General features: G+C 31.1%; 2 protein-coding genes and 1 pseudogene across 2 annotated transcripts; all 3 read left to right on the top strand.

The window, feature by feature from the left end:
• Window positions 1-7892: 7892 nt before the first annotated feature.
• LOC107406772 (vacuolar iron transporter homolog 4) lies at window positions 7893-8972 on the top strand. The gene has a single exon (XM_016013962.4). It carries the CDS (start codon window positions 8045-8047, stop codon window positions 8714-8716), a length of 672 nt encoding a protein of 223 aa, XP_015869448.1. The 5' UTR covers window positions 7893-8044; the 3' UTR covers window positions 8717-8972.
• Window positions 8973-17110: 8138 nt separating this feature from the next.
• LOC112492105 (probable E3 ubiquitin-protein ligase BAH1-like 1) lies at window positions 17111-19535 on the top strand (annotated as a pseudogene).
• A 1944-nt stretch (window positions 19536-21479) lies between these two features.
• Window positions 21480-24098, top strand: LOC112490127 (protein neprosin-like). Its single transcript, XM_048475091.2, has 7 exons — window positions 21480-21700; window positions 21989-22075; window positions 22315-22548; window positions 22755-22922; window positions 23053-23106; window positions 23242-23391; window positions 23680-24098. Exons 1-7 carry the CDS (start codon window positions 21551-21553, stop codon window positions 24049-24051), a joined length of 1215 nt encoding a protein of 404 aa, XP_048331048.2. The 5' UTR covers window positions 21480-21550; the 3' UTR covers window positions 24052-24098.
• The last annotated feature ends 127 nt before the right edge of the window (window positions 24099-24225 follow it).

Genomic DNA, 24225 nt, shown 5'->3' with positions numbered 1-24225 from the left:
AAAGAAGAAGGAAGAAAGTACCGAGTAGAGTCGCACTCAATCTGATCCAAGACAGGAGGTTAGGTCTATTCTCCACTTTTGTTAAGATAGGAGGAGTTGATAACAATCTAATATCGTGATTCATTAAATTTTATCTTTCTATTATCAAATATATATATATATATATATGATTTTGATTTATTAGATTATTCTGATTTTATAAAGTTAAGATATAATACAAAAAATATTTAAACCGACTTTATAAAATCAAAATATTTTAATTGGATAATAATATATATATATATATATATATTTGAGTTTGTTATATATTTAATATATCTTTAGTCATTAAAGTAGTTATGACTAAATATAACACTAATGATTATAGAAAATATATCTAGTAGTAATTAATAGAGGACATGTTTACAGGCTTATAATTGTTTTCATGAGATTAATAAATTTAGTTACATAATTTACAACTTTAATTACAAAACTCTTCCAATAGATTTTGTTATTGTAGAAGCATGATTTTGCACTGTTGTACTTCATCAACTTCAATCCGAATTCTTGCAAAATAAAGACTAAGTGAAGGTTTTTAAGGCACCGATGTGTTGTTAGCCGAAGATACTTCGATGTTCAAGTCAAGTCAGACAGTGTTGATGTCTAACTTACTCAATGAATGTTGAATGCATTTACGTGGGTGCTGATCCTTTAACTTTTACAGGAATTGAGATTCTAGATCTTCAAGAAATTTAGCTCACCAAATTCTAATGGGTTTGGACCATAGGACTCTGAATTTAGGAAAGTTTCCTTATTTCCTAAATCCTTGTTTCCTCTCCATGAGCTGATTTTTAGGAACTCAAATTTCTAAAGTTTCCAAGGAGCGAATTTTCAAGCATAATTAGTTGATTCATGCTGATTCTGAGCCTACCAGGGCTCGATCATTCAGCCCTGTCACTCAAACTAGATACTATTCTATTACTACCTATGAAATATCGGGCAAATTGACATTACCAACACCCTAGACCGGGCATCAGATGTCAGTGAAGTCGCACTATCCTTGGACCTTAATTATGCCAAAGGCATACCGGATCAAAAACCTTTCGCCTTGCGTTTGCCCTTTCACTGAGCCAAGAGCCTCGGGACAAAATATACCCACATAGTTATTACTATTTTCTTCTTTTGAAATAGATTTTGTTATTACTATTAGTCTTACCATTTTCGTAAGTTTTTGTCTATATTATAATATATATATATATATATATAAGAATCAACATTTTAGGAATGATTTTGAAGAAAAACTATAGAATATCTTTTATGAATTTTTAAATTGTTTGATAGGATAAGACTTAAAAATGTATTATTCGTGTACTACATTTGCTAGTTAAATTATATAGAAGTCAGACAAACAAAAAAAAAAAAAAAAGCATCTTTTTTGGGGTGGATAAGTTTATAATTGCCTTTGACCATAAACAAGGCAATACTATATATATATATATATATATATTGGCAATAACAAGGCAATAAGAATTGCGCATTCTAGCGTTATATATGGATATTGGTTCTGTATATTAAAAATATCTTGTTGTTGTTGTTATCATGTAGTGCTCCAGTGCTCCTCCTCGACCTTTTGTGATGGTGTGGAGTACATAATGTATTATTGTTCTAGTAATTGCTATAAAAAGTAGTGGAATAATGATAACAAGCAAAATTGTCCTTGTTCATGTTCGTTAATGTATATCGAGCTGTGTTTTTTTCTAATTCAATTGTTATTATGTAGTTTTTTGACCAAAAAGATATTATTAATTATATAGTTTTATTTTATAGCCAACATTAATGAGTTAATTAATAATATATAGTTTACGTTTTTCGTGTGCTTCACTTATCCATCTCGTAAAGTGCTCTTTGGAGCATTATATCAACTGGGTTAGCTCTTCAAATTAAGAGGCATCATTAATCAACCGGGACCACTATTACAGTAGTTCATATGACTAGCTTTATAACGTTTGATTATGAATATAAAACACATAAATCTAGAGGCCTAGCTACGACCATGAAAGAAGCATTGGATTTAATTATTATTAATTAATTAAGCTATTTAATTATCTAGAAATTTTTTGTTTTTTGGGAGAAAGTGGAAAGCAAAATAATGATAGTACAATATTTGAGTGGGGAAATGGAAAAGAAAACAAAGGATTAAAAAAAAAAAAAAAAAACTTTAAAATTTAAAACTTGTACGTCTGTTCCACTGAATAAGATAATGGGGATGGTGGCATTCGTGTGGAATGCACACTCCTTTCAATTTTCTTATATTATCTGTTTCCACTCTTCCTCTCTCACTACTTTAGTGCATTTCCTCTTCAGAAACCATTACTCCACTTTTTTAAGTATAAATCCATTTTATATTTCTAGGCTTAATTCGTTTCAAAGGATCCGGTACTTATCAAATCTTAAATTAATTGTAGTAACTATTTGTAATACTTTACTGATAATTGAATTACTATTTCTTTCACAATGTGAATTACCATTTTTTTTTTTTAAAAAATTAAGTTATTAGGAATTTATGTTTTTCTCTAACATTTATATTTATAATATGGTGTATATATATATATATATATGGTGAAGTTAAATCATGGACCTTAAAAGTTAGAGAGGACCACCTTCATTAAAAGACATATGATCCATGCATTTCTTGTTTGAGTTTTTCTGACTTATAAACTTGTTTATTTTCACCAACCTACCATAACTTGCATTTAAAATTGTTATTGCAGGCAGCTGTTTTTTAGACAATAATATAATAATAATAATAATAATAATAACAACAACAATAATAATAAATGATTAGTATTGTTTAGTTTTAGTCAGCTAATTCATATTTTCATGTGAAGGCCATGTATTTTTTGCTTTATTTTTCTTTTAGGTAATAATGTATTTTTTTCTTGATTACATTCAGCTTTATCTAGACTATAATATAATAACCTTCAATTGCTACGAACTGAAATAATTTTGTTTTTAATTTTTAATTTTTATAACTTATAAATAAAATAACAAGAAATAGAATTATCGATAACATTTTGTCATAGAAGTCACGCTAAAATGATGAATCACCAAGGAGAATACTAGGTAAGGAAACCCTAGAAAATTCTTTTTGGTCCAATTCAATTGATTACTTCCCAAGCTTTACAAGCTTCCACACACTAAAAATTTGGAAAAAGCTAAAGATCGACTCTCTCTGGCCAAGACGAAGCTTCATATACAGCTTTCAGACTCTCACACTCCTTGCAGGGTCTAACCTTTTTTTTACACGTCAATTGCTAGCAACCTTAGTTGGACACAACGTTTTATTGAAAAGATAAAAGGCAGAAATAAAAGAACGATAGCGAATCATATCGTTGAAGACATTTTGAAGTTGTTTATTTGAATTTCATATGAATTTGGTTTGCATTTCATTTTGTTACCATTTTCTATTTCAATAAAACGCTGTATTCAGCTTAGGATATGCTAGCACTGACATGTCAAAAACGTTTACACCCTGTGAGGAGTGTGTGTGAGCCTAGAAGTTATATATAAAGCTTTGTCTTGATCAGAGAGCTTAATATTGTGTAAAACCAAGATGATTATTGAGAGGAATTAGCTAATATTAAAGATAAAATAGAATAAGATGTAGTTGGTTGATGGACAACAAAGGGAACCACTGTGCAGTTTCAAGAAGTTATTGCTAGCCTCAAAACAACCTAACAACTCACAGAGGCATTTGATCTTGAAGACAAAATGCACCATTAAAAAGAAAGTACATGACATGATCATGGACAATGTGAGCAGTGATAACATTGTCTCCAAATCCTTGGTCAAAGCACTGAAACTTTCCACAATAAAGCACCCTAGCCCTTATAAAGTAAGTTGGATCAAGAAACGAACCGAGGCTGTAGTGAGTAAGCTATGCATTATTCTATTAAATATAAAAAAGTATGTAACACCTTGCCTCCATTGGTAGGTTTATAACTTTCTGCGGACATTATTCCCAATTTAGACATTACATTCGGTATGAGATTTTTTTCCAGAGTTTTCCAGAAGGTCACCTATTATAGGATTGCTTTTGTTTGAGTATGCTTAATTTCAGAGTTCTTTTGAATCTTAAAGCCAACATCTGTAAAAAAGCTTTGACGTTATGAGAGTGACTATCATTACATCTGAATTATCCTTTCATCTACACACATATGATGTGGGATTGGATATTAAGTAGCTTTTCAGTGCCCCGTAAATGCCCACTTTGATTGTCACAATCCACCTCCTTTGGAGGCCCATCGTCCTCGCTGACACACTTTTGGTTGTGTATAGATTTTGATACTATTTGTATTACCTTGTCTCTACTGACAAACTTGTCACTTTCTACCAATATTGTTTCCAATTTAACCATTGCACTTCGTAAGAAATTTTTTTCTCAGAACTTTCTAGAAGGTCATCCATCCTAGAATTTCTTTCACTTGAATACGTTTAACCTCGGAGTTCTTTCGAACCTTGAAACCAACTCCTTTAAAAAGGCTTTAGCGTTATGAGAGTAACTATCAATACATTTGAGTCATCCTCTGATCTCCACCTAGGTGATGTGGGATTAAACACTAAGTAGTCTGCCAATATTCCGTAACTTCCCACATTAGTTGTCATAAATTTGGCTTTCAAAATTGTGCTGCAGATGAAATTATTCAAAAAACCCTTTTCCTCACTGAGCTGCAAATGGAAGTTGTGGCTTTCAACACTCTTAAAGGCCAATATCTAGATGATCCAGAATTTGGTCCCTTTGGCACAAATGTACTTCAAAACAACCTGTTGCTGATTGTCATTTTCATAAAGGATTCCTTTTTAAAGGTGCATTAATTTGCATTCAGTAGATCTCATCGACTTAAGCTAATCAAGGAACTCCATAGTGGAGGCTTGGCTATTCACATGGGCCATGACAAAACCATATCATTGGTGGAAGAGTGTCATTTCGGTCTCATTTCAAGCAGTATGTCTCTCAATTTGTCTAGAGATGTGCTGTGTGCCAATCTTCTATGGGTCATACTTCTTCTCCTTATTATTTACACCATTTGGGAGGATATTTCTCTTAAATTTATTTTGGGAGTCCCCTCACTTAGGGTAAATTTGAATCTTCACTATTATAGTTGATCATTTCTCTAAGATGGCCCACTTTCTACATGCAAGGAGGTTATGCATGCCTTCTCTGTGGCCAATCTATATACGTCTTCATGTGTTCCCAAGTCTCTCATCTTGGAAAAAGATGTTAGATTTCTTAGTCATTTTTGGTGCACCTTGTGTAGGAGGTTAATTTAGCAATGCTTACCTCCATCAGACTGATAGGTAAACAGAGGTGATGAATCAAACTTTTGGCAACATGCTGCGAAGTCTTGTTGGGGATACATTAAAACAATCCATGTCTTGGGTTGAGTTCACCTACTTTTTCATGATCAACAGATTGACAGGAATGACCCTTTTACCAAACCATCAAATCACACCATCGATCTGGCTTCAATTCCATCTCAAGAGAACAAGATTGTTGCTTTTCGCAAATTGTTGACACCTACAATATTGTTAACCAGAATTTGAAAAATGCAAATGCGAACTACGAGGCAGTTGCTAGTGCCCATTGTTGCCTCTAAATGTTCAATGAAGGGGACTTGGTGATAGTTTCTTCTGAACGGAACTTTTTTCAGCTGGCTAGTACAACAAGTTGCATATGAAGAAGCATGACCCATTTTGCATTCTGAAGAAATTGGTGATAATGCCCTTTAGCTAGACATTTCTACAGATTTGAAGATTTCCAACACCTTCAACATTGTTGACTTCTTTGAATATCATCTTCCTGATGCTACTCCGACTTCATATTCCTTCCTCGTGGTTGGGCTTTCCCACAGAGGAGGGAATGATGGAGAATTACATCATTGAAGACATTACAAAGTTGTTTACTTGAATTTTGTTTGCATTTCATTTTGTTACCGTTATATTTAAATTTCATTTCTTTTATTTTTGTCTTTTCTCTTTCATTAAAACGTGGATGCTAGCAGATAACGTTACAAAACTGTTACACCCTATGAGGTGTGTGTGAGTTTAGAAGCCGTATATGAAGCGTCGTCTTGGTTCGAAAGAGTCAGTCCTTTGCTTTTCCAAATTTGTAGTCTGTGGAAGCTTGTAAAGCTGGGAAATAACCAATTGAATTAGACTCCTTGGTGGTTCATAATTCTTGCGCGACTTCTATGTCTCATTTATTAATTAAAAATTTTCTAACACTAGGAGAACCGGATTCAATAAGCACATAAGGTACGTTAACATTGACCATGAATTTTCAAAATTCTATTGGAAGTGATAAGGGTTTTCTGTTATTAGAATTTTTAAAAATGTGGTTAATTTTCTTGACATCTGCACCATAGTTCAAAGACAATATGAAAGTTGGCGCTGTTGGTTGTGCTTTTGATTTATAGTAATTTTTTAATTCTAATATTTAAACACAAAAGTTGTTTTAATTTGCTAAGTGGGTTAACAGAACGTTTTTTCTGCATGGACTGTTACACTAAAATAGAATATATATATATATTGAAATTAAATTGTATGTGTCCATAAAATTTTCATTATACATACAAACAAATTATATATATATATATATAGAATATATAAATATACATAAATTCTTAGAAATCTTCTAAAACCGAGAATATATATATTATTGAGGGATCAAAAGCTACCAAATATATATATATATATATAGATATTTATATATATTAGCAAAAGTATTATAACTGAAAGGAATAATGAAAGAAAAACATGAATGCTTACGTTTTCTACGTGTATTATGGTTTTCTTTCCCTACTTTCTCCTTGTTTTGAATAGATGTCATGCTTTAATCATGAAGTTGGAGTAACCACCTATAAAGGAGTCTTCTTTTCCAATCCATCATCCGGACAAAATTTGATTCTTTCTAAAACCCTTAATAATAATAATATTATTATTTATTATTATTATAATGATAATAATAATAATAATAATAATAATAATAATATTATTATTATTATTATTATTAATATTATCATTATTAATTATTTATTTATTTTGTTGTTTTCAATTGCAGTAAAGTAGCAGATGTGCTCAGCTTACTTTCTTCCCTTTTTACAGTTTATATTTTTGAAAATTTAATTTCTTTGTAGGGTTAATCCAAGAATGTTTTATATTTATAATTCATACAACTTGGTCTGCTAAAGACCCGTTAATTGCGCGCAGTTTATCAACTAATTAAAGTCAGTGGACAAATTTTGTTTGTTAAGTGAGCACCACGACTGGATTCTGCTAATCTTTTGTAGATTTGACAGTAAGAGAGTCGTGCTGATATATATTATACTATAATTAATTATTAATTATTATTTTATTCCTTATAATTAATTTTTTTCTTTTTATTTACATATATTTGGTTACTTAATTTAATTTCCTTTTCATAATTATCCATATTTTAATTTTGTTAGTGAACAATATTTAAATTCAGGAGGCAAGCTTTTGAGGATATTATTATTATAATTATTATTGAATTTTCCTTTCGGAATCATTATTTAATGAAAGAATGGCTTTACACTAGACTGTTCTGCCAAAATCAATCATATTAAAGGTTAGAAATAATTTATAGAAAGCAGAATTATTCTCTCTACATTTCGTTTTCTAAACAAAAGTTTGAAGTCTTAATTATCTGAAAGGCAAGTCTTACAGTCTGACCACCATAGCATTTTCGCTTTATGCTCAAACATTCTTTTGATAAATAAGCTTTTCCTCTCAATATTGTCATACAAAATACAAGATATATATATATATATATATATATATATAGAATTTTCCATACAATGGACTTCCATTTCATTTCATTAGTGGCTATACCCCACATCTTCGTTCTCTCCACCATACTTTGAACACCAATTCCTCCATAAATACCCTTATTGGGTGCGTGTGTCTTGCACACTTCCTCATTAAATCCATCATCGTTATTATCTTCTTCCTCATAAACTCCTTAATTAGCTCTTCTCTCATTTCCATGGCTTCCACCCAAACATCCCTAAACAACCAAAAATATGTCATCCCCACCAACGATCTCGAGCAACAGACAAGCCTAGAACTTGAAACCAAAGACTTCGACTACTCGAAACGTTCACAGTGGCTACGTGCTGCCGTTCTAGGTGCAAACGACGGGTTAGTCTCCACCGCGTCGTTGATGATGGGTGTTGGAGCAGTCAAGCAGGACATTAAGGTCATGATACTTACCGGGTTCGCCGGATTAGTAGCCGGTGCTTGTAGCATGGCCATAGGAGAGTTTGTGTCTGTATATTCGCAACTGGATATAGAAGTGGCCCAAATGAAAAGAGACAAACAAAGGGAGAGTACTAATGGAGAAGGAGACATAATAAAAGAAGAAGAAGAGAAAGAGAGCTTGCCAAATCCATTGCAAGCAGCTGCGGCTTCCGCTCTAGCCTTTTCAGTGGGTGCATTAGTTCCATTGCTGGCTGCATCATTTATAAAAGAGTACAAAGTGAGGCTGGGAGTGGTGATTGGGGCTGTGAGCTTGGCTTTGATGGTTTTTGGTTGGTTAGGTGCTGTGTTAGGGAAAGCTCCTCTTTTAAGGTCGTCTGTGAGGGTTTTGGTCGGAGGTTGGGTAGCCATGGCTATAACCTTTGGTTTAACCAAGTTGATTGGCTCAAGTGGACTGTAACTCCCTCAAGTGGCTACAACCTTTGTCGACTTAAAATTTTAATATTTCTTTAGACTAATATAAATTTTAAATCTCAAAGTAATCTTAAAGCTACCCAAAAGTTAATAATAAAAAAAGCATTTGATAGTAAAACTACCATGATGTCCTGATAAAGAGAATGGCTATATATATATATATATATATATGTCTGTATATGTAAATAAATATTCCAGTGAAGGCTTTGCATAAGTTTCTCTATATATATCTTTCATATGCACATGTACTCACACGTACAAACTTTATAGCATTCATTCCTTTAATTTCTTTCCTTGTCCATCACTTGCACCTATATAATTTGTTAAGGAAACGTCATACAGCACAAATGCGTTAAGGACAATGACCAATAAGTTTCGATAATGAGCATTCAACTTGAATTCGAGTATGAAAAAGGTTATCATAATAAAAAGCTTTAGCCAATCAACAAAGCCCATTCTTTTGGAACTTTATAATATTATCATACATAAAGCATAGGTACATTTAATTCCAAGTAAGTTGTGTTGGAATAATTGAACTTGAACCAAGTGTCAAAAAGTTAGTGTTTCTTTTATAGGCACATTTTTTTTAATGGATAGATTCATTATAGAAGAGCGCACATGAATATGTAATAATATTATTTTAGGCGTCGTGAAGCCAAACAAGCCGCCGTCTGTTGGCTTGTCATGCCTTGTCACTAGTAGAAAATGAGTCTTGCCGGTTAGAGGAAAACTCTAAGTTTTAAATTTTTGTTTTGGAGTCCGATATGCCTCTTTCACATTTTCTTCTTAATGAAATTACTTTCTTTTCAAAAAAATAACATTTTTCAAAAAAATAAAAATTGTTATGACTGTGTGGTGTAGATACATATATAAAATAGATGGATAATAGAAAGTTGAGAGTTGAAAATATCTTACAATGGCTAATTGGCAATGGTAAGTAAGAGAGCTAGCGTTTGTAGCCATATGCGGAGTATTGAACTACCAGTTATTCCAAAAGCTACCATATGTGGAGTATTGAACTATCAGTTATTTTAAAAATTTAAGCTAATGGAATGTGAGCTTTTATTTGATTTATATTTTTCTCTAACATTCCCTATCAAATGTAAACCCGTCTCTTTTGAATTTTTTTCTGGATCCATACATGTGTTTTTTCTTTTTAATTAATTTTTTTTGGATGGAGTTGTTGAGTTTTGAACTCAAGACCTTTTGCATCTTTAGCTCTGATACCATGTTGAACTACCACTTATTCCAAAAACTTAAGCTAATGGAATGTGGACTTTCATTTGATTTATATTTTAAAAAGGTAATACCTAGAAATTATCACCTTGTTGATAAAGCTAGTATATACGTTGTTGCTAAGAAGAGCGGTTCACCAATATTGTAGAAATGGGCAAAAATTTGTAACTGAGGAATGACATATGCTTTTTAGTACAAATCGTGTGCTATGAGTGACATTTTTATTTCCACATACGACCAGTTAATAATAATACACGATATAGTTAAAGAAAAAAAGAATAATGAAACAACTAATTTGAATACCATGAATCTAGGTTTTTAAAATTTTGAAATATAATATTATGTTAAATTACTATTAATCCTAAAAATTTCTATTAGGGAATAAAATTAATATTTTTATTTAGATCATTATGATTTATTCTGGTTTGGCTTTTTATACTTTATTAATTAGAGTCTACTCAGTAATTCTATATATATATATATATATATATGTAAAGGATAAGATAATACTGTGCCATTTTGATCCTGGAATCATCATAGAAGGGTGTGGGTTTGAGGGAATCAAAGATGGATTTAACATATATCCATATCTATTGGTTAAAATACGAGAACACGCATGCTTTAGTTTTTGCCTATCTATATCAACTAGCGATATCAATCCTTTGCCTTTTCACTTTAAGGGAGAAAATAAAAAAGCAATGTATATTTTTCAGCAACAAATAAAGCGAAACTTGACTCTTTTATTGTATATGTTGCTTTACCTTTGCCTTTGAATTTGCTTCTTAATTGGTATATGCAAAGGGCCAGCTATCTATGAGAGACGGGGCTAAGGGTTTCATACACTTTGATTTGACATTATCCACCATGGATGTCGAATGTGGGTTTAATCCTCAATTTGATGATAAATTATTGCGTTTCTATATCAAATAGCTACCTATAAAATTACTTTTCACTTCTAGCAGAGGATTGTATAAAGTAATTACTTTGGAGTAAATGGGAAATTTTAACTTCAGAGTGTATAAGGACTTTCTTATCTAGGTTCTTCATCAACCAAAACTAAAATATGTAGTGTAGGCTTCACTTAGTGGTAAAATCACTAAAAGTATATGTTTAGGTCCTGGATTCCACCAGGTTTAGGTGAAATCTATATTTTTTAAGCTTAGAATACATTATAATCCTTAACCCAACTAAATAAATGATTAAAAAAAAAAAAAAAACTAAAGTTAAAATTCAGAAGCATCTTAAAATAATTCAAAGGCTAATGAGAAAAGTTCTTATCTATGATTTTGTATGTGTGTGTATATATATATATATATATATAGAATTTCTTTATCTATTAATAGAATTCATGAGCCACTCTGAATTTCTTTTACCAAGAAATTAACAATCAGCTACCAAAGAATCTTTAGGATCAATCAATAAAGAAATTTTATTAATTAAGTGGAAGGACCTGGTACAATAGAAGGATTTTTTTTTTATTTTTTTTTTATTCTTTTGATATTATGTTATGAAGATTTGGATTCTATATTGTTGTCTTGAAAAAAAAAAAAAAAAAAGTAGAAAACACGCTATGTAATCCATGCATGAACAAATGAAAGGGGATTTGCTATTGATTTGTTTTCTGATTGATTGGTCGGATGGGACGGGAACAACCCAAGGGAATTTGGAATAAAAAATTAATTTGTTTTTATATGTTCGTAAAATGTCACATGCATCAAGAATCTCCAAAATGGGAATAAAGTTATCAATTAGTCTACCAAGATAATATGGCATAGGAAAATATATATTTTTTGGACGACATTGAACTCATTATAATTAGGTAAAAGGGAAATTTACTCTAAATCAAAGTTAAATCTAGAGGTGAGGTTTATTTTCAATGGTTGTACTATTAGACCAAGTTAACCATTGGAATACGCAATATAGATACTTTGATTTGTATATTTATTTATTTATTTTGACATGCATTAATAAGGGAATTATTTTTGTATATGTAATACTAGAGATACCAAAACATCTATCAAGATATTTGCTAATAGGATCTGCCCCGAAAACCTTTCTAGAACTCCCGGATAATCCCACCTAGTGTAGTTCATTGGGCAATCTATAGAAAAACCCAATGGAACTTCACCTCACCGTAGACAAAAAAACATACGCAATATCAAATAATACTTTAATATATAGAGATAGCTATAATAGTATGTAAATCCACAACTATATTCAATATCTACAGTCTATTATACTACAAGCCATTTCTATACATACATAATAGGATTATTACTATGTCCATAATTTAGATCAGAACATTCTAAGAATATATATAAAATTATATATAATACAACTAATGCAAATAAGCCTAAGAAAATAAATATGGATAGAGAAAGATAAATACCGCTGCCGTATTGGAAAACATAAAATAATAGGTGATGCACGAGTTAGACTGTCTATTAATTGTCTGTATATAAGGGAATGAATTTAAAAACAAATAAAACATAAAATAAAGATATATCATTGAGTAGCATAATACAATAGAAAATTAATATTTTATTTTTGTAAATATTTCTCTCAATACGTCTCATCTCACTTTTTTGAAAGATTCCCTGTTAACAATCATTCTACAAAATCCAAATATGCACCCTAAATCAATATTATAAAACCCATGCTTAAATAGTATAAACTAATGTAAATTAAAATATTATAAATTAGATCAATTATAATATAAGTATAGAGTATAAAATAGTATAAACATAATTTCACAGAATAATTATGAAAGTGCAATAAGGCCATAAATATCATAAAATCAACAATGTACTCAGAAACATAAACAATATACTACACAGTATACCCAGCACTATCAAATGATGTATAATATTTCGGAACATTAACGAACAGTAAAAGAAAAGAAATTTGTGGGATGCACTCCCACCTTATTATTTTTAGCGTTCTAAATGTAACACCCCGTCCCAAAGTACAACGGAAGTTTTCCAATTTTGACCGAGGTTGACCGTTGACCCAAGGGGTCAAAGGTTGACTTTTTGACTCGGATGAAATTCTAGGTTGAATGAGGTACCGTTACGAAGTACACATTGGCATGAGTTCGTAGACTAGTAGCACGTTGAAAACGGAGCTACGGTTTGAAAGTTATGGGCAAAACAAGTTGAGGTCCAAACTGTCCAAGGGATGCTGGAGTTGACTTTTTATTCATGCAAAGTTGAGCTTTGACTCATGCATGGTTGTGAAGTACTTGTCGATACGAGTCCGTAGACTAGCTGCACGTCCGATTTGGACATGTGGTTTGAAAGTTATGGACCTGTAGAGTTTTTCAAATACTGTATTATTTTAATATTATTTTTAAAACGTGTAACAATGTGCCACGTGTGACTTAATAAATGTGACCATGTGTCACCATGTTTAGATGCCACATGTCAACCGTGTTTAATATCATATTATTTTATTGTTATTTTATATAATAATATTATTTTTAATATTATTTAATTATTTTATTTTATTTTTTTATTTCTTTTCTTTTTTCTTTTTTTTTTTTCTTTTCCTCCACGTGTGAAAAAAGGGCCACGAGCCCTTCTCCTTCTTCTTCTTCTTCTTCTTCCTTCTTCTTCTTTCTTCTTCCTTTCCTTTCCTTTCTCCCTCTCGGCCTCACCATTTTTGTTCTCACCGGCCACCGGAAGGATCCACGCGCCGACCGACGTGAGAGCCCACAGCTGGGCGACACCGGCGGCCAAATATCCGGCTGAATGGCCAGCGGATGCGCCGGGATCGGCCTCCAACGCCCGTGGTCTATGTGTCGCTGGTTTGCTGGTTTTTCGGCAGCCACCGGTCGTGCATCCGATCCTTTCCCACTAATTTGGACCCTCTGATTCCGATTCTGAGCTCCGATTAAATCAATTCCCGTCGATGTGCAAGATACGAAGGGATCAAAACCGGCCGAAGCTTTCCGGCCAAATTTCGGCCACCGCCGGTTGAATTGAGCCCAATGGAGGTTGGTAATGTGATCCTCATCTCACAAGCTTTCCATAGACATATAATTTGTCAATTTTGGTTAACGTTTGTGTTAGACCCCCCGGGTACCGGGTATTCTTTACTTGAATAAAATATTAATTTATTTGACTGTGTGTGAATTGTGTTCTAGGAGTACGGGTGAGTCGTGGAATTGATCCCATGGAGGGTCTTAGGTTAATTGCGTGTTCCAGGTGAGTGACCCACCTTTAAAAATAGTTTGGGGTAATTAATTATATTTATTTGGTGTTTAATTGATATCTGCAATTATGCTCATGTGGTGAAATTTAATTATAATTATGAAAAAATATTATTTTATAAGTACGTGTATGTTTATTGGTGCTAAATGGAATTTTGGGTTATTCAGAAACCCCGATTTTTATTATGGTGATTTAATTTTATTTATTACGCAGAGCAAAGTATTTTCAGTAATAAATCGTATGTGGTTTTAATATTAATTTTGGGCATAATTGGTTTAAATATTTTAAGAAAATTATTTGTTTAAATTGGTGGTTTAAATTTTATAATTATGCCGTGGAATATTATTTGTTGGACCTCGTGTTACGAGAAAAATTATTTTTTATATTGTTATCTATGTTTTCGTACCGGGTATGTTGAAAGAAAATGTGGGATGGTGAATTGAAAACTGGTATATTTTCCACGGTGATTTTTGAAAAATCGGGACGGTAATAATTAAATTAATAATTATTTTAGATGCACTCATACAGTATTGGTGTTCCGGTGTATATGTGGTTAGCGCGCAAGTTATTATATCTCCCGTAAGTTGCCATTGGACCGAGGGCAGGCAAGAATTATATATTGCACATCAGCCGCTCCCCTCCTTGGCCGGGATGACAGTTTTAGTAGCGGTACTGTCGGGACACCGAAGTTCCGTATGCAAGTTTCTCTTTTTAATCTCCCGCCACTCGGTGCTCGGGACGCTGGGTATCGGAGGGCATCACTGGTATATGGTATGCTGCGTCAAGTATAAATTTTCGGGTAAAGAAATTTCAAACCCCAAAGTGTTCAAAAAATTACTTATTATAATTTATTACATTTTATTTATATTTGGGGTATTTATCTACTAATTATTAAATTGTTTGATCCCTTGGTTTTCTGGAAATACGAATATTGAGTTTTGTGAAAATGTTTTAAAAGGGGAACATTTCCAATGGAGTGAATAGTGAGGATTTTGAGAGAAAATATTACTTCAGTTGTTATTATTATTTATTTATTTAATTGTTGGTATTAGTTAAATTCCTTATTTGTTATATTATTAATGTTAAAAGTGTTCAGTAGTTAGGGTCACTCACTGAGGTGATTAGTATCTCACGTTTTTAAATTTCGTTCCCCTAGGTCCAGGTTGGGAGACGTTGATCGTCCGGGGCGAGCCCGATGTCTCAATTCATTGCCGATACTCCAAGAAACATTTCTTCCCTTTTTCCTCTCCATCTTGTATTACTTCTTTATTTGTCATTCTATTAATTCCATATTTATTTGTAAAATGCTCTGTATACTGTATTAGACGCATTTTATTAAATACTGCATTGATTCCCTGTTATTCTTTTGGAGTTTTGTAAGTTTGTGGAATCAATTTGTAGTATTGTGGGAGGAATAAGGGGATGAATATAGAAGTGTGTTTTCAGTGTAGGAAAGTTGTGGTAAGTCCAACCCTTAGGGGAGGTTCTGCCGGATTTTCTATTGGAGGGTCCGGTAGGGTTTCCTTGGGATCAGGGCTTGTCTAGGGTTCCGATGAGAAATTTTGGACGGGTCCTGACACTAAAAGTATCGTAACCTATAGGATAAACCCATCTTATGATTTTTAATGTACAAAAGCTATTGTGGGAATAATGAATCTGTGGGAAGAACCTATCTCACGACCCTTACCATATTATAGGTATCGTGGCAAATCACGTAATATAATATAATATTGAATTGAATAGAGATATTGATATTATATGGTACACCAATTAAAAATAACGGTACAATATTCATAAAACAAACTTTGCAAGATCATATTTTTCAAACAATACTATACTATAAAGCATAGTTTAATATCCAAATTCAACTATTTATTTAAATATTTAAAAATTTCTAAATCACCATTTCATGCCAAAATATAAATGCCACAGTAAAATATTTATATCACCTTAAACCATTTTTAAGCACTTTAAAATATACAACATTTAAACAAGCTTAAAAATATATAATTTGCAATCTTCTTTTTCAAAATCAATTATTTTTGAAAAGAATTAAAATATCGATTTAATTACCAAAATATCTTAATATCAATATTTACAAGTCCATAATGAACTTATTAGAATTTGAAACAACTAAATCTTATAAAAATTCGCATGAAATAATAACACATATGTGAGGATTAATATTCATATATATAGAAAATAAACATTTAAATCAACTATATATATATATATATATAATATCCAAACCATTTATATTTCTACTAATATGTCTAAAACTATTTAAAAATATAACCACTTACAAGTATTACTGAATCTCACTCCTACTCCATTGTTGGATTGCTTACAAATTTAATACAGTGCCTGTAATATAATAAAATATTTTACAAGCTCCAACAATTAAACAAAAAATATTGGTGTTTATTAGATATCTTAAAATAATTTATACAACTATAAATTAAATAAATTGGATATCAAGTGGTTCAATTATACTGCGAACCTTTAGGATTAGGTGACTAAAATTAGGATTTTTCACTTGAAGGCCAAGTTTATGAAATTAAACATTTCAATTAGTCCTATTAATATCTAATTATACTAATCCAACTTCAATTTTTTCCAATTTTACTAATTTTTATCTAAACATAGTTCAATTTTATTTCAGTATTTAATTAATTAATCAAAAAATAAAAAAATTATCAAACGATATCCAAAATTTACAAACTTTATATCATAGGAAATATGAAGAAATAAAGAATACATTGGCATACTCACCTTGGTCAAAAGTGTCATTGGTTACTGGAAAATTCATTGAAAATCTGGGCCAAATTTTCCATTGAAAGATCTTTCAAACCATGAGGAATGTTGGTAAACAGAGTATAGGAATGGATTCAGAAGGTCAAAAAATGGGGTAAAGTTTTAAGGGCCGACCTGGAATGGCTAGAAAATCCATGAACTTCGGCTACGCGATTGGACCACCGCCGCCGTCGATTTCCCTAGCTAGATTCGGGTGCATTGGTTATTTGATTATCAATTCCTAGTTGTGTTTCTTTCGTTTCACCTTTTTGTTTGTTTGTTTTCTGTTCTCCTAATTTGGTTGCCAAAAAAAAATAAAAAAAAATAAAAATTTAAGGTTGATTATGCTTTGGTACCCTTAGCTTTTAAAGTTTTGTAATTTAGACTCTCAATTTTCGACTCAACAATTTATGTCCTCAATTTTTTAACTTGTTGCAATTTGAACATTATTTAACATTTGACTACAATTTTTAATTACCGTCTTACATGATTAGTGTTAAACTATATCATTTTTAAATTAGAAGATATTAAAATATAAGATATTAAATTTGTTTTATAAAATTTTGTACTTTGATAACCTTTAGTTTTTAAAAAAAGTTGGTTCAAGTCACTTGGCTAACAGTTAAACTATATCAGATTTTAAATTATAATATACACAAAAGGCAGACTTTTAGAGCTACTTTTAAAATTTTACATTTAATATCTTCTAGCTAGAAATTTGATACAATTTAATATCAATTATATGAGATGATTGTCAAGTCTGATCAATCAAAATTCAAAATTATCCAAATTGCAAAAAATAAAAAATCAAAGGCCTAAATTATTGAATCAAAAGTTAAGGACTTAATCTACAAAATTTTAAAAGCCAAGGGTATAAAATGTAATTAAGTAAATTTTAATTTGGATAAATTGGTAAATTCACTCCTTAAATAAAAATTGTAACAGAATTTTTTTTTTTTTTTGATGTACATATATATATATATATATATATATAGATTATAATATAATTATGTAGTAGGACATTGAAAAAGTTAGTTTATTTTAATTTTAAACGTTGAAATTATATGTATATTTCAGTATGCGATGGGAGTTTCTTCCCTTCTCTTGTGGTGGACATGTTTGGCGCTGTAAATTTCTTCAACAAGCATGCAAAGAAATTGCTAGAGTCCCATTTAGCATCTGGCTTTCACAAATACGTTTGGCTTATGAAAAGGAAATTGCAAGGAATAATTCATTCAAATTTGATAAAACAAGGGAACGATCCCGTAACCTATGCAATTGTCAATTCAATTGCTATACAAAAGATCTTAAAGAAATATGACAAAGTAATCTCTTCTTTATTATTATTAATTGTTTAAATTACATATAATATTTCTAATTAATTTCCCTTGCGTTTTTCTTACATATATGTGGTCAGGTTCATTGCTCTATGAAGGGACTAAGATTTAAACAAGAAGCTCAATCTAAGCAACTTGAACTCTTCAAATCCCCATAGCTTTTCGAGCTAATGGCATTTCACATCAATTTGAGAGATACCAATAATGAAACTCAAACCTCACCAAATTTGTTTGACTGGTTACTTCATGTACATCATGCAGATTCGAGACGATCACTTTCAGTGACGCTTTTCAACTCCACAACGCTAAATCTTGACTTAATGTGTCCAATTTGTTTGGTGAGTTTATAAGTACGATTTCACATACTATTAAAATTAAATTAAGCTTATGATGGATTATTCCCTAATTAATTAATTAATTATAGTCAATGACTTAAAAGTGTTTATTTGTCTTAATTGGTATTATTCAACAGGAGACAGCTTTTGATCCAATTTCACTTTCCTGCAGCCATATATTCTGCTATATATGTGCCTGCTCGGTTGCATCGGTAACCATTGTGGACGGTCTAAAAGCTGCTGATCCTAAATCAAGATGTCCTATTTGCCACCGAGTAAGTTCTTATAGACTTGATAGCCGTTAATAGCAATTAGTATGCATATGAACATTTGCGGTCAGTCTCAAATTAGAGCAATAAAAAAGAGAATACATTTAACATATCATGGTCAGTGTTATTTACAAATGTAAATTGTATGAACATAAGTCCTATATTAAGAAGATATTGTTATCTTAAAGGGTATATAAAAGGTTTGGATTACTCTCCTATAGAGCTAATCTTTTAGCGTGAAATCCCAAACCTCTACAACATATTTCTAATTTTGTTTAACATTCAATTTTCAGGTTGGGGTATTTGGAGGTGCTGTGCATTTGGATGAGCTAAGCATGTTATTGAGTAGGAGGTAATTTAACATACTGGTTGTCTTTTTTAATTAATTTGTTGTATATATATGGTCAACCTAATCATAATGTTTTACCCAAAAAAAAAAAAAAAAAAACTGATGATAATGATTAACTTCTCTAATTACTGTTCTAATTTTTTGTTTTATAATATATATTATGTAGTTCGCCTGATTATTGGAAGGAGCGCTTTCAAAGGGAAAGAAAAGAGCGAATTAAACGAGTAAAGGACCATTGGGAATTCCAGTGTCGTGTTTTTATTGGATATAAATGAAAGTCACAATTACACAACTCAAAATCTATTAAAAGAAATAAATAATAAAAGGGTTGAATAATTCATAATTTTCGTTTTGCTTACTCCTATTAATTATTCTCTTCGACATAGTTTGGCTTAAACATAACAATATATAATGCATTAAAGCACTTAATTAATTTGAAGTGTAATTTTAGTCTTACAGGGATATTCAGTGACATCTTCCCCCAAAAAAAAAAAAAAAGAAAAGAGATATTCAGTGACAAAACAATTGTTTCATCAAATAAAAGATATAAGGTCGAACTATACTGCCTTCAATATTATATTTAAAAAAAAAAAAAAAAAAAAAAAAGAAAACACTTCATTAATTTCACAACCTAATGCGGTCCTAAGGTCCACTCCTGCTAAATTTCTTTCATGTAATATGTTTGCATAGCAGTTTTGTTGGACTTATTACTTCGTTATGGTTCACCTCAAATATATTGGATTTACAGCGGTTTGATATTTGACGACATAAATATTTTCTTTGGGTTATTATAAAAAAATTTAAAAAAATATATTTAATTTGGGCCACTAAACTGAATTTTATAGCCCATTATACTTCGTTTTAAAAAAGGCCATTGGGCAACTCTAATGCTACGAACCCAAAACGTTGGATAGCCTTTTTTAATTTTTATGATCCAACAGTCTACAGGTTTCTATTTTCCTTATTAAAAAATATAATTATGTTTTTTTATATTAAAAAAATATAAACATTTAAAAAAAAGAAAAAGAAAAGAACTACCAAAGTCGCTTATGTAGATTACACGTCAAAATCTAGGTGAATTAACACCCATCAAATAGAGCTCATTAGTCTATCAAAAAAAAAAAAAAAAAAAAAAAAAAAAAAAAGAAGAAGAAGGTCATTATAGGTGAAATAACAAGTTTAATATCTTGTTAATTTTAATTTTTTAATGTGAAATAATTACTACCATAATTTTTTTGGCAATAAAATTACTACCATTATTAATTAAGTATTTCATCGCTATTAATGTTAATGAGAAGTAACAAATTATCTAATTTATATTATATTATTTTTTGTATCTTTAAATTTGATTCGGTGATAAAATTATTGAAAATATACTTCTCACATTATGGTTCTATAAGTGAAATCTCCCTACCCTTTAGTTTATAAGCAATTGTACTATATACCTATCTATGTAGCTATTGTTCATACTTCGTATTTTTTTTTGGGTTACGATTTTATTCTCACATAGTTATTCAATCAATTAAAGTGTGTATTAGTGGTTACTATATAGTCCATATCAAACATGTTCACGTGTATATGTTATGTATATATATTTTTACTTGTACATAACTATTTATTAGCATGGTGACGAATATATAAGGATATTTGTAACTGCGGTCGGTTTTGCTTTTGAATAAATAAACATGTGTCATATGTGGTCATGAAAGTTTTTCTGTATTTGATGCTAAGCACCATATTAATTATGCACCAAATTGCATGCAGACCATCTGGACAGTACTTTTACCATAACTCATTAATATCCATCTCTCTCACAGTATCCACTAGCTTGTCAAAATTCATAAATTAAGGTAGTGTATTCCTTTCCAAAATATAAAAAAAAAAAGGAAAAAAAAAAGTAAGAAAATTAAAGAAATTGCTCTTTCTTTTTCTTTTTCTTTTGTGCCTTTTTTTTTTTTTTTTTTTGAAAATTTTTTTTAATAACATTTTCTGGGGATAAATTCATGAATATACGTATCCCTTAATAAGTAAGATCTTCAAAATGTATACATATTCATTACTCTTATTAATTATTTATGGGTGAAGTTTATCTTCAAATGGAAACGCAAGTTCTCTACATATATAATTAATGACTCATATATAATTAATGACTCATAATAGTATTAATATGGGTTTTTATATTATTATTATTATTATTATTATTTTGGGTAAATTGTACCATTAATATGTCGGTGGAGAGAGGGAGAAGATAAGTTAATTTGATTATCGTTCAATAAACACTAGAACAACAATGTTTTACTTTTTACATTTTTTGGCAAATTTTCTTCTTCTATCTTTCCATTCTGCAAATGGAAGATTTAGCAGTTTATCAATAGAAGAAGATCTACAGTTAGAAAAAGAGCTAAAATCCTTAAATAAGCCTCCTCTGAAGACAATCAAGGTACAAACAATTTATTATTATTATTATTATTATATTATTGGGGATATGAGGATTCAAATCTAGAACAATGTTTGAGAAAATTATATTTTGCCATTAAACTCTTTGCAAAAGTCCAGTACAGATTAACTCAATATTTGGTTTTTACTCTGTCCTGCTAAGTATTGATACGGATAATTACTCTCTTTTCTTCTTTCTCAATTTCACACCATTTGGGCATTCAATTAATCTATATGTTCAAATGGATTACATAATGAGCTTCATTGCTTAAACTATTCGCTTTATTTACAGACTCAATATGGAGACATCTATGATTGTGTGGATATATACGAACAACCTGCTTTGGACAATCCTTTGCTTGAACATCACAAAATTCAGGTCTTCTCTAACCTCCATTTCATTGCTATACATAATCCAAATTCCTGTTTTTTTCCCTAAAAGGGGAAAACGGCAGAAGGGACTACAATTTTATCACAATCTCTTTGAAAAAGGACAAAGAAATTTATAAACATAATTGTATACGATAAATTTCCAAACTATAGTTATTATTATTTTTTTAATCTTGTTGAAAACCAAGTTATATATGAACCATTTGTTACTTCCTTTCAATATTCCAGACAAGTCCAAGCTTTGGTACAAAGTCAACTGTGTCTAGTATTCCTACTCCAAACAAAACTTTGTCACACAGCCTAAAAATTGGAGCGACATTGAGGGATGCATGTCCAAGAGGAACAGTCCCTATTCGGAGGACATCAAAGGAGGAACTATTAAGAGCTAAAACCAGTTTTACACAACAGTTTCAACCTTCTTACTCTACAAAAGATGTTGGTCCTCCCAAATCTGCAATCTTTGTAAGTGTTACTAGCTAGAATGTCCAAATGCTTTAATATTACTTCATATGCTAGCTTTACCTAAACTACAAAAGCATCAATAAATTTTCATTCCAAGACTAATAAATTTAATTTTCGGAATATATTTTAAATGTATATATATATATATATATATATATGTGTGTGTGTGTGTGTGTGTATAAACATGGATATGGAATATCTGCTAGTTTGCAGGGATCTCTGCAGCATCAAGAAATGCAACTACATACTATGGAGCCGGCGGATATGTGAGTGTATACAACCCAAATGTTAGCCTTGGCCAATTTAGTGCATCTGTAATCTCAATTGAAGGAGGTCCTGTTGAGCAGTTTAGCACCATAAGGGTTGGATGGATGGTATGTTTGTGCCTCTAATAATCCATTAATTCAAACGTTTTTTTTTTTTTTAATTTTTTTTTTCAATTTGAGTTTAAAGATTTTTTTTTTCCCTTAAAATTGTAACATCTTTGTACATTAATTAATTCAGGTCAACATAAACCAGTTCGGAGATGCTCAAACTCGACTGTACACAATATGGGGTGTACGTTTCCCTTACCATCTTCTTTGCCAGTTAATATTGGAAGTGCTAATACTACTGTCTCAACATAATTTTATCATATTTGAGTTATCAAAAAACTAAACATTGAGTATTTATTTATTTTATCCTACAATACAGCAAGCAGTAAATGGAGTTATGCATGGCTGCTACAATACATACTGTTCAGGGTTTGTCCAACTGAATCCCCAAATAGCACTTGGTATGGTCCTTGAACCAATTTCAATCATTCGTGGACCTCAATACTATGTCAAACTAGAGGTCCAACTGGTATTCTCTCTCTCTCTCTCTCTCTCTCTCTCTCTCTCTCTCTATGTAACTATCTATGTGTATGTATAAGGCATTTGGATCTAACACTACTGCGTATGCATTTGAGGGTGTCTATATATATATATATATATATATATATGCATATATATGATGTATGTACATATAGTAGGTTTTATTATTATCTAGGATGGAGGATTCCCAAGTCAATATAATTTTCTGAGAAAATAGTGACTTTATGACAGGATGTCTATATATACAGCTCTTTATTTAGTTGTTTTGTGATTGTAGGATAAATCATCAGGGAACTGGTGGCTATTATATGGGGAAACTGATACACCAGTGGGATACTGGTCAAGCAGTTTATTCACCAGCATAAATAGCGGTGCTGATGTTCTTCGATGGGGAGGAATGGCATACAGTAGCACTCCAGAATTACCAACAATGGGAAATGGCTTGACTGATGACTTCTTTGGTTGCCATTTTAGACGTGTTGCACTTAAATATGAAGCAGGTTCCTCCCTGAATGGTACTTTAGATGCACCATTGGCAGTTGCACAAACTGGGTGTTACAAGATTGGAGATAATTCCTACAAGGGTGATTTTTGGGGCTACAGTTTTTGGTTTGGAGGTAATGGCGGAGATGCAAAACAGTGCACCTAAGCAGGATATTTTTTGTTGAGTTCTCTAAGTAAAAGGAATGCTGTTAATTTCCCCTTCTTTTTTCCTATGAAAAATTCAAATCACATCTAGAAGAGCTATATAAATTAGAAGCAATCATAGATGGCCATGCTTTTGGAATGTGGTATAAATCCTTTTGCAAGCGAACAAATAAAA

Source organism: Ziziphus jujuba, chromosome 5, assembly GCF_031755915.1.
Source record: "Ziziphus jujuba cultivar Dongzao chromosome 5, ASM3175591v1".
Taxonomy (NCBI): domain Eukaryota; kingdom Viridiplantae; phylum Streptophyta; class Magnoliopsida; order Rosales; family Rhamnaceae; genus Ziziphus; species Ziziphus jujuba.
The sequence above is the reverse complement of the archived record's forward strand: the minus strand, read 5'-3'. Positions and strand labels throughout refer to the sequence as shown.